This window comes from Nicotiana sylvestris, chromosome 7 (assembly GCF_000393655.2).
Source record: "Nicotiana sylvestris chromosome 7, ASM39365v2, whole genome shotgun sequence".
NCBI classification, from domain to species: domain Eukaryota; kingdom Viridiplantae; phylum Streptophyta; class Magnoliopsida; order Solanales; family Solanaceae; genus Nicotiana; species Nicotiana sylvestris.
This window is the reverse complement of record NC_091063.1, coordinates 17,625,031-17,637,530: the sequence shown is the minus strand read 5'-3', so window position 1 is coordinate 17,637,530 and position 12,500 is coordinate 17,625,031. Positions and strand designations below refer to the sequence as shown.

General features: G+C 37.9%; 1 protein-coding gene across 1 annotated transcript; it reads left to right on the top strand.

The window, feature by feature from the left end:
• Nucleotides 1-8,498: 8,498 nt before the first annotated feature.
• LOC104240386 (uncharacterized) lies at nucleotides 8,499-12,378 on the top strand. The gene is made up of 2 exons (XM_009795227.2): nucleotides 8,499-8,813; nucleotides 9,636-12,378. Exon 2 carries the CDS (start codon nucleotides 9,739-9,741, stop codon nucleotides 12,085-12,087), a length of 2,349 nt encoding a protein of 782 aa, XP_009793529.1. The 5' UTR covers nucleotides 8,499-8,813; nucleotides 9,636-9,738; the 3' UTR covers nucleotides 12,088-12,378.
• Nucleotides 12,379-12,500: the final 122 nt, after the last annotated feature.

The following is a 12,500-nucleotide window of genomic DNA, read 5'->3' as shown; positions in this document are numbered from 1 at the left end:
GATGCAATTATCATTGTTTGACCCATACTGTATGATCTTGGGCTGTTGTTGGAGATGTTCAATCACCCACATTTGCAACAAAATTTTGCATCCTTCGAAGACTTTTGCTCCTGATTTACATAAAGTCAAAGCCCGATAAATATCTGATAGAATGATGGGGATAAGGGTGTGATTTTCTTTGGTGGTGAGGATTTGCACAACTTTCGCGGTGCGAATATCAATTGTTCGCTCTTTGTTTGGGAAGACCATGACTCCTAGAAAAGCCACCATGAAAGCAAATCGACGGTGCATCTGCCAAGTGTCTTTGTTTTGCTTATTAGTAAGGCCTTTCTCATGAATTTCGAACCCATCTGACTTTCCGAACCTTGAATACAAAAAGTTGAAGGAACAACATCCATTGATGACATTGCTTTTCCTGATTTGACTGCTGATGTTCAGAAGACCGAAGAATCGATGTACCGAAGGAGCCTTTGTGAATATCAAGCTTTGATTTCTTAGACTTCCGTCAAAACCAGCATATCCAGCTATCTCCTCTAATGTAGGAGTAAGCTCGAAGTCAGAGAAACGAAAGACATTGTGAACAGGGTCCCAAAAAGTTACTAACGCCGCAATCAGATCATCACGGGGTTTAACTTTCATAATGTCCGTGAGATTTCCCAAATGCTTGACGACCCATTTTTTACCATCTTCGCCTAAATCATACCACCACATTTGAAGTTGAAATAGAAATTCCTCTGTACTCGTGGATGAGCGACTTTGTGTGGTGCTCATTTTGTATCTGAAATTTAATTTTAATAAAGTCAAACTTCATTTTGAAAATTTATACTAAAAAAAATTATTTTCAAATTTTTTTTTATTATTTATTAAATACCTTTATTTCAAGATTTAAAACTATTTTTCTTTTTTCGAAATTTTTTAAAACAACCCATTTTATTCCTTTCTTCTCATCATGCTTTCATTTAAGCTGGTCAACAAGCATGTTCGAGGCAAATGAATGCACAAGTAGCAAGTAGGATGCATCATGATGGTCTTTTTATTTCGGGTTCACCTGTCCTAGACAGACCCAACCCCTGTGTTGAGTCTCCAAGGCCAAATGTACATGATGCAAATATACGTTCCTACTAGGGATCCGGTACATGGCTGAGTTATTCTAAGTGAAAAACCTGAGGTTGATTGTTCTAAACCTGGCTTACCCAAACGGACAGTTTGAGCCGAAGCGGGGGCAACGTACCGGGAGCACGAAAGTCTGCCCGGCCTAGTTACTTGTCCCAACTCCGTCTTATTTGGTATGACTTTAACAGAAAGGTGGGTCACGCGCACGTGTACACCATAAATTCAGAAGACTCAGAAAGAAGGGGGTTTCGTAGCAGTTGTATATATTCATAATTCAAATAATATTAAAGCGGTAAAAAAACATTTAGCATGTTAAGCATATAAACAGTTGAAAATCATATAGTAAATAAAGCCAATTATTGCAGTTATTTTAAGCTCGAATTCTTTAAACCCTGAACCAGTGGTTCTGGGTTACAAACTTTTGTCCCCAGCAGAGTCGCCAGAGCTGTCGCACCTCCTTTTCACCGCGCCCGCGGGGCGCGTGGGGAGTTTTCTCCAATTGAAGGACAGTCGAAACGGGATTTATTTAATTATTTCAGAGTCGCCACCTGGAAATTTTAAGGCGTCCCAAGTCACCAATTTTAATCCCTGAATCGAGGAGAATATGACTCTGTTTATTATTCTGCGAACCAGAAATCCTGAGTAAGGAATTCTGTTAATCCGGAAGAAGGTGTTAGGCATTTTCGAATTCCGTGGTTCTAGCACGGTCGCTTAACTGTTTTTATTATTGGCTTAATTATCTTGATTTTACTAAATACGTTTTTATTGCATGATTTTACTACCGCTTTTACTACTTTAAGTCCCATTAAGTGATCTTTTTCCTGATTTTCAACAGCCCATTACCCTTTGTTTCCCATTATCACACTAAATAATAGCCATTAACTTTCCACTTTCAACCCACTACTATTATCACATTACCCTACTGTTTCTATCCCAGAAATACCCTTGAAAATCCTACTGTAATTACAGTTATTACTGCCTTAAATTCAGAATCTAACAATACAGATTTTAAAATCTGTTTAAGCAGCTATAACGAATCCTAAAGTTTTGAACTGAATCTTACTAAGGATGTAACTTTCTAACACAATTACATTTAATCAACACTTGTAAAATCACACTGAATTCAAAACTAACAACATAACAACATATCACTGAAATCATTATAATAATTCAGACTGGACTTAAACATTGAATCAAGATCAAACATACACAGGAGCATTGTCTATATACTGACAATGCCCTGTTCAGAAAACAATATATACACATTGTACATTTGAATTTACTGATTTGCTAACAAACATGATTTAATTGACTAGTATTAATCAGTTGACTATTTACAACATTTGTCCATAATCAATCTAAAACAAAAAGAAACAGACTATTTCAAATCAGCATTTTCAGAAATGAAAATTCGTAATATAACTAATCGACGAACTTAATCGAGTCGATTACACACATTGTAAACAATCACAATCAACAGAAACAGTTTCACATTTTGATCATATAGACGGGCATGAGACAAAGATGACAGAATTAATCAAAACAAAAAAATATGAAAAATTAACAAGTTACGAAAATACATACAGAATACACAAACAGATTCGAGAAGTACCTCTGAATTTTAATCAGACTTGAACTCAACTTGGCTTCGGATTTTGCTTGAAATCAAACAGACCTTAGTCGAAGTATTTTCCACTGAAAATACTTCGACTAAGGTCGATTAAACCTCAATCTTTATTCAATCTGGACAGAATTCAAAAGCTTGGTATTTCTAGGGTTCTTGAAGATTTGATTTGGGACTTAACCATTTCCGGTCAGATTCGAGGGGGACCCAATACAACACACGGGTGAGGGTAACCTAGGGGTCATTTGGTGTCAGTTTAGAACAGATCTGAGTTTGTTCTTGTTTGGTCCGAATCTTCAAAAGAAGATTCGAGAAACTTGGAAACGATTCGAGCCAAACAAACTTCAGATCCATAATGAGGCATGCTAGGGGGTGCTATGGTGTTAACTAGGAGTTGTTTGGTTTAGATCTGAGCTTGGCTCGAATCTTCAAATGAAGATTCGAGAACCTTCAGGAAGATTCAAGCCAAGAGGCTAACATATTCGGATAGAGGGTGTTCAGGGGGTTCTGGGGTGTTATTTTGGTGACCGGCGGCATTGATGCCGCCGGGTTTCAGGTGGTGGGATCCTAGGGCGGCTAGGGTTAGGGGTGAGTTTCGGAAGGGATGATGAACAGGGAAGGAGGGGGGTATTTGGCTAGGGGGGCCGGGGTAAGGGTTTGGACCTTATATAGGGGAGGGGTGGATTGACATTGTCCGTTGGATTAGGCAGGATGGACGGCTAAGATCTATTCACTTAACCAAACGATGTCGTTTGGTTTAAGTTAGGGGGACGGGTTGAACCGGGGCATTGGGTCGGGTAAGGATTATGGGTTAGGGTGATGAAATCTCATCCGTTGGTTGGATTTGATCCAACGGCCCTTGATGAAGGATGATGAAACGTCGTCGTTTGACGTATCTGAATTGGACCGGACAGGCTTGTTTGGATTGGGCTGTGGAGGATTTAAAATTGTTTGGGCCTGATTTTTTTATTTAAGATTTTTGGCCCAGAAACGTTTTACCCTCTTAATTTCTACTTCTTTTAATTTTCTAATTAAATTCCTAATTATTAAATTCCTAATTAAAATAATAAAAACAAAATTACCCTTACAAAGATAAATTTCCTATTAATACATAGACAAAACATTAATCACACAGTGAAATATTAAAACTAGAACAGACACATATTTTTGTGATTTATTATTTATTTTTTAAATGCATAATTAAATCCTATATGCATGCAACCTGTATTTTATTTTATTTTTTATTTTATTATGACAAAGTAAACATTTACGGACATAAAACAAATATTTAACACCATGCAAATTCAAAAATTATACAGTAAAAGAAATTTATTTTATTTTTTGATTTATTTTGGAGTAGTTTTTGTAAGGAAAAAATCACGTGCTCACAATGTTGAATCCTATATATCCATCTACCACCTCGAAAAGAGTCATCTTCATCATCCCTTCGGTGTTCTTGGGCAGCGGGATCTCTCCCCTGGTTGTCACGCTTGCCAGGTTAAACCCAATGAGGAGTTTTGTGGCCGGAACGATGCTTCCGGTAAGTTCGGCTTGCTCTAATACCCTTCATTGTATAATTTTGGCCGAACTCCCTGGATCCACCAAGATAAGTTTGATTTTAAAATCTAATACATTAAGAGAAATTACCAATGCGTCATTGTGCAACAACAACAATCCATCTATGTCTTTGTCCGTAAAGGTGATATCATTTTCAGAAATTTTTCAGAGTCTCTTGCTATGGGTTACTAAAACCTTCGTCTTCTTAGCCGCCAAGAAGGTAACCCCGTTAATCTTGTCCCCCTGGAAATCATGTTGATCGTTAGGCGCAGGGGATTTTCTCCTGCTTTTGAGGGCTCCGTGTTGTCATGATTGCGACCATAATTGTTTTTAGCCCAGTCACTTAAGAATTCCCTGAGATGGCCATTTTTGAGCAGTGTTGCAACCTTTTCGCACAGATGCCGGTAGTCCCCAGTGCGGTGACCATTCATCCTATGGTATTCGCACCATAAATTTGGATCCCTATGGCTGGGATCGGATCTCATTAGCTTTGGGAACTGTGCTTCTTTAATATTCCTCGTAGCCAATACCAACTCTACTACACTTACGTTGAAGTCATATTCTAAAAGTCTGGGGTAGGAAGGATCTCGAGAACCCCAACGTTTCCTTGTCCTATAACGACTTGTTGTTCTGAACGCGATCAGTTCTTCTATTAGTAATGAAACTATCCATTGATAGGAAACCTCCACCACGTCCTTTGGTCTATTCATAGGGCAAAAACCAACTACTCGAAGAACATCGCCTTGTGTCAGAATCGTCTTTTGATTTCTTTTTATTCTTCTCTCGGCCCTTAACTGGCATCGGGAAATCGATCTGATCATCCTCAATCATTATCTTTGACTCGTACCGGTTGTGAACATCCGCACAGGTTGTCACTTGGAACTTGAGCAAGTGTTCTTTCAATTTTCGGGAAGCATCGGAACTCCTCGGATTCTAACCCTTGGTGAATGCTTCAGCCGCCCATTCATCTAGAATTGCCGGGAGCAACATCCTTTCCTTCTGGAACCGAGTTACAAATTCTTGCAGCAACTCGGACTCTCCTTGTGCAATCCTGTATATATTGGCCTTTTGGGCTTGTACCTTTCTGGCTCTAAGCATGGGCCTTAATGAAAGAGTCTGCGAGCATCTCAAAAGAATCTATGGAATGCTCGGGAAAATATGAATACCACGTCAAGGCTCCTTTCGTGAGGGTCTCCCCAAATTTCTTCAGCAACACTGATTCAATATCATGGGGAGCTAAATCGTTCCCTTTCACCGCCGTTGTATAGGTGGTGATATGATCCTGAGGATCTGAAGTCCCATCATATTTCGGTACGTCCAAAATTTTAAACTACTTCGGGATCAATTCTGGTGTTGCGATCGATTTGTACAGCAATTGAGTATATTTCTTTGAGTTTGGCCCTTTCAGCATGGGTTGCGTGCCCGAAATTTGTGCCATTCGAGCGTTCACTTCCCTCATAAACAGTAAGAGTTCGTTTTTGAAGGGATCGCTCTCGTTGTTGCGACCAGAACTGTTTACCCCGGCCCTATCAAAGCCGACCTCTCCCCTCGGGGTGTTGTTGTCGACCCTTTGCGTTGTTTGATTTGTGGGAGCATCGGGAGGAATTGGACCTTATCCATTCGCGTTATTGAAAGCACCTGATACCACCTGTTTTAGTTCCGTTATAACCTTATCATGCCGTGTGAGATGACCTAAGATGACCTCCTGTTGCTCCTGCAACACCCTTACCGCTTCGACGACGTGCTCTTTTTCAGCATCATCAAGGGTCGCCTCTCAAACTTGTCGTGGGACCGCCTATCATGGACCGGAGTGTCCTCGTTCCCCTCACTGCGGGTATCACTGATCAAATCCTCGTGCTGGGGATGATTTCCTTGAGCCTCAGGGTTGTGTATGTTGTCAACTCCATTACCTGTCATTTTCTATGATTTTTTTGCTAAAAAACAAATAATCAAACATGTTAGTAAAGGAGGCAAGGACCAACTTAATTACACAACTATCTAAGAGCCAAACTGTTTATCTGTAAAATGGTACAGTTAAAATTTATACGTGGTTTATATATAAGTGAATTAATTTAATCCTGAAATAATATATGAATTAGATGAAAATATGATACTTAGCCTTGAGATTGAGATAAAATAGCAAAAATGACAATTTCGGGAGCAGGGCTTCCGGGCACAATAACAATGATATCAATAAATAAGAAGATAAAATTGTATTGAGCTTTAAATAGAATATAGCGTGTGTTTGCCAGAAAATTCGTCCACTACATTGATAATAAAGCTCACTATTTATAGTTGCACATAGGGAACAAAGTCCTAGGATCAAGCCCCTCTTTAATGTCAATTATGAGGGCCATTGAAGAAAGTATAACGACAGGTAATGAATGTTATATTCTCTGTAACGGACCGTGTACTTAATGCTATAGAATATTCCTCACTTAATGCTACAGTGGCCGACATTTATTTCATTTTTGTGAGTATTACTCTCTCAAGTAATAGACAGTATCATCGCCTTCGGATTCAATTATCTTCTATCTTCGGCTCCATGTGTCACTTCCTTATTTGATCATTTAATGTAAACATATTTTACCCTACACACCAACATTTGAAATTCACTTATCCAATATTAATTTGAAATTCACTTACGCTCACTAAGAAGGGTAAAGTATCCCTGCGAAAGCTCATCGACTCACAAGAGATTATTAGAGTGTTAAAACATAGTCATATTCCTTACGACAAATTTGTTTGTGAATGCAGGTCATTGATGACATAGCTTAGAAACCCAGCCATCACCCATAGCTTTAGAGAGCAGAATCGGCTGGCAAATCTACTAGCTAAGGAAGGATCAAATAAAAGGCTTTTTGACAAAACTAGAATTTTGATAGTTCCTCCGGTATTTGCAAATGATGCACTATGGGCAGACGTCCTAGGAACTACTTTCATTAGAAAAACTTTGGCATGTAATATATCTACTACTATTTCAAGCAATCTTGTCCAACTGGACAACTCCTCTATCGTGCCACCCATATAATTATTATTTTGTTATTAAGTATCTAATTAATCAACAAAAAAAAAAAACTCACTAAAAAGGTTAATCTGAATTTTTAACTATCTCATTACACTCCTCAATTTCCATCGATAGAGTTTAGCTTATAGTATTACTCCTTTTCTTCCTAATCTATGTTTGTGTGAGTTAGAAGTTGCTCTTTACATCTATTAAAAGGGTAATCGAATACATAAAATATTCTGCATTTATGTAAGGTCCGAGGAAGCCTCGACCAAAAGGGTACTAGATGCATTTGTAATTGAGTTTTGTCTTTTATTCCATTGCAAGCATATGCATTGTAAATAAAAGGGAAGAAGAAAAATAGAAAGGAAAGATATTATTCCAATTAAAGTGTGACAAACAATAAAAGTATTCAATGCCTCTTTCCCTCTCTTGGAATCTCTACTTTTACTCTACAAAACTCCTTTTTGAGTCATGGGAATCAATAATTAAAGAGAAGAAAATATAAAAGATGCATTTTTCTCAAATAATTGCGTACAAGTAAGTTTAATACTACAAATAATTATATTTGCTATACATTTGAACTAAAAGAGCAAATAAGGTGAGGCCACGTGGCAGATAATTTGTGAATCCTTTATATAATAAGTTTTCCACTATCTTAACCAAACATTTTAGTTTAGGTCACCCCAAGAAAAATAATTTTCCATCTTTATTTTTCCAACTAAAAAATATTGTTATAAATAAAATTTTAAATTTTTGAACAAGAAAAATTCGATTTGGGACATAAGAATCAAAAACCCAATGCCTATGGACAAGGTTAATTCCTTTTACAGATATTATTTTTCAAAAGAATGACTATATTCAAAGTACAAAAATTAATATGTATACATAATTTTATATAAAATTCAGATTTAAAAAAATGATTAGATTCAAGGTACAAAGTTGACTTTTTTTTTAATGTGTGATCAAATCCTAATATCTTATAGTACATAAAAAAAAATATAATAATTAAGTACCAATTTTATACTGTAGTTAAAAATAAGTTAAAACAATTTGACATTTTTAATAAAAGTAGAAACTATTAACTTTTTAGAAATATTAACTGCTCCTAAACTTTTACTCAGTAATCATTTCATTATCAAATTATAAGTAGTACTACTATTTATATTTTAATTTTTTAACTACAACCCACAGTATTGTTGCAGTTTAGTTGCAATAGTAAGTAAAAATAAAAAAACCCTCTTCTACTCTTTGGTGTTTCCGGCAGTATCTTCCGCCGTTACGCCGCCGTCAGCCGCCACAATCTTCTACTCAAAAAACTCACTCATTTTCTTATAAATCGTTTTGAACCTTAATTTTTGTAAAAGTTTAATTCCGTACTTGTTTTTTGAGTTTGTCATTTCACATTAGTGATTTTGACTTGGTCAAGATCTGCTTCGAATTTTGGGATCCACAGCTTTTTTGCTGATCTACGGCTGCTTCACTTCATATATCAGTCTGAGTTTTGTCTCCGTAAGTTCACCTTAATTCTTATCTTATTTTTATATCATTTGCTTCAGCTAAGTTTTGTGCTAAAATGATCTGTTGCTTTTGATGATTTTTTTTTTTATCTTGTTGTGTTGTTTCTAGTTTAGATCTCACGAAATTAGTCAAAAATTAGTCAAAATTAGTCACAATTTTTTACTTGAAACTGAACATGCTGAAGGAGTCGATGCTCTTGATTTTGACCGACTCAATTGGTTTACTTGAGCTGTTGTTCTTTCTAGCATGAAGTAAGGAGTATGTTTGAATATAGATTCAGATCTGTAGTTAAGAATTTACGGGTTCATCCGAATAGCTTTGGCTCGAACCTTGAGGCGGATCCCGAATTTGAACTCTACACGTTCAACCTTTAATGTTCTTAGCATTGAATCTATTTTTATGAGTTTAGACCTACTATTTGTTACAATTTTAGTGAATTTTTTACACATAAATTTATACTCCATGCTGAAAGTACTGGGTACAAATGAATGAACCCAGCGTTAATATGCTGCATTTGCCTTTGCTCGAACCCTGTGTATTTGTGTTAACAAAATCCACTAAATAAGTAATAGAGTTTGAACTCAGTAAATCAAATAGGCTGTGGTAGAATTCCGAACTTGAACCTATAATGTTCGTATCTGGTTTTACGTTTTCCCATATAATGGTTGATGGGTTAAGATTTGTTGGTTTTGTGAGTCATTCTTTGAAAGTTAGGATATTACTGAAATGTTGAGTACTGTTAAAGGTCGATTAGTGGATCATTTTTAAAGGTAGAAATAATTGTATATTAAAGTACTTCTTGTTTAATTGCAGGCCCTGTAAGCATGTTTTCTCCACGAAATGGATTTCGGTTGTAAAATTCTTTGAGCTTCTGAGAAATTTCGTAGGGAAATTGAGCTGAAATTCTTGCTTTTAGATGGAACTGACCATGGAGGAAGCACTAAAAGCTAAAGCAAATGCTGAAAGGAGATTTGTGGAGAAAGACTTTGTGGGTGCAAAACATTATGCTTTAAAAGCTCAGGTGATGTACCCCCATTTGGAAGGAATATCGCAAATGGTAGCAACATTTGGAGTGCATAGTGCTGCAGAGACGAAGGTTAATGGAGAATTTGATTTCTATGCAATACTGGGTTTAGATCCCTCTGCGGACAAGTCTAAGCTGAAGAAACAGTATAAGAAGATGGCTGTGTTGCTCCATCCGGATAAGAACAAAAGTGTTGGAGCTGATGTTGCATTTAGACTTGTCTCTGAAGCATGGACAGTGTTGTCCGATGGTGCCAAAAGAAGCTCTTACGATCACAGGAGAAGTTTGTTTACCCTGCATGCCTCTGGTGTTGGAAGCTATGACAGTTACTCCAATTCTTCAGTTTCTCATAACAGGCTTGATACATTTTGGACGGTTTGTACCTCTTGTCACGTTCAGTATGAATATCTTAGGAAGTACCTGAACAAAAGACTGTCCTGTAAGAATTGCCGTGGTGTTTTCATAGCTGTGGAAACAGGTTTAGCCCCAGTTAATGGTTCCTATCCCTATAGCTCTTGGTCTAATGAATATGGAAGCCATGGTTGCGGGGTTACATATGTCCCAACGACATCTGTTTATCCTGCAAATACTGGGGTATCAGGACATCATTCTGGACATGGTTCTGAGCATGTCTCTAATTTGTCCTTTCAATGGAGCTCCAGCCCTGGAAATTCCGCTGCTGTTTTAGATCCCAATCGATCCACAACTGTCAGTTTTTCGAACCAGGCAGGTAGGAAAATCACCAGAAGAAGAGGCAGGGGGAAGCAAGATATGAAAAAGGTGGTGAGCAACGTGGTTCTTAACGGGTATTCTGTGTGCAATGAACAAATACCCCGCAGGCCTGGTAGACCTGCTAAGAAGATAAAAATTGATCTTGAAGGTACATGCGGCTATAGTAATGGTGAAGTGGCTCTAAAAACTGCTGGAGAAGTTAAAATGGCTGATGGAAATGGGTGCGGAAATTTGAAACAAAATGCTAAGCTTCCTACTCCCACTGAAGCTTCTATAAGAAGATTTTCAGCTGCTCCTGCATTTGATGCAAGACGGTTACTAATTGACAAGGCAAGAGCAGAAATCCGCAAAAAACTGGAAGAGATCAAGTTGGCTTCAGAAGTTGCTGTTGCAGAGTCCCAGAAGAAGAGAAAGGCGGATGCTGAGTTTGGTGAATCAAGTGAAAGACCTAAAATGGTCGCACAGGAAAATGCTGTTCATCAGTCAGAACTGAGGAAAACTGGGTCAATGACAATAATAGTCCCAGATTCTGACTTTCATGATTTTGACAAGGATAGATCAGAGGATTGCTTCAAACCTAAGCAGATATGGGCTTTATATGACGAGGAAGATGGTATGCCTCGCTTGTATTGTTTGATCCGCGAAATCATCTCTGTGAAACCATTCAAAGTTCATATCAGCTACTTAAGTTCGAAATCAGATAGCGAATTTGGGCTGGTAAATTGGTTGGATTCTGGCTTTACCAAGTCGTGTGGAAATTTTAGGGCCTTTAACTCTGAAATTGTTGAGCATGTGAACATATTTTCTCACCTGCTAAGTAGGGAGAAAGCTGGAAGGGGTGGTTGTGTTAGAATCTACCCAAAAAGTGGAGACGTTTGGGCTGTATACCGAAATTGGTCACCGGATTGGGACAGAACAACCCCAGCTGAAGTAAGGCACCAGTATGAAATGGTTGAGGTTCTTGATGATTATTCCGAAGAGCTTGGTGTCTGTGTTACTCCTTTGATTAAATTAGATGGGTTCAAGACAGTATACCGTAGAAACACAAACAAGGATGCCATTCGATTGATTCGAAGAAGAGAGATGTTACGATTTTCACATCAGGTGCCATCTTGCTTACTGAAAGGTGAAGGAATGAACTTGCCTGAGGGGTGCTGGGATCTTGACCCTGCTGCAACTCCGGACGATTTGCTTCAGCGAGTAAATGACGTGGAGGAAGAAATACCTCGTGAAGTTGAAAGCTCAGTGAGATTTGATCTGAATGAGACATCTCAGGCTGAAACCAAAATGTTGATTGAAGAAAAGCTTAGACAACCAGAGTACGCTGGTGTTTCTGACGAGCTCCACAGCACTAGATGTGGTTTGCAGATTCAAGATATCTCACATGAACCAGAAAACCTGTTCAGGCTTTCCACTGAGCTTCCTCAATCTGTGAAGGAAGTTCATACTTGCGAAGAACCAACCATAATGGAAAATTTCTCTGACCAGGTGAGCATCTTCGGGCTGTAATGGAAGTATAAGTGAAGGAAAGGCCAAGGGAAAGAGATAATAAAGATCATCGGTCCTTTTCATTAATCATTCTAACAGTATTGGGATTCAAAATGTATAGATTTAAACACAGCGAAGAGTGATTCTCAAAATATTAGATAGCTCGCAGGATCAAAGCGATCCTTAACACATGCCTCCATTGTTTTAGGTGGGCTATAGGTCTGATTATCGACATGTAATGGTAATTCTTCTTCTTCTGTAGCTGTTTATTATGTCCTATTTTAGTTACCAGAGGAACATATTGTTGATGCATTTGCTTGATGTGCTACCTTTCAGGAACTGCAGTGCTATAAGCATCAGTCATTTCCTTGAAATACGCAACTGCTATAATTTAAACTTCAATTCTATCCTGTGATTGGTTTATGGGGCAAAAG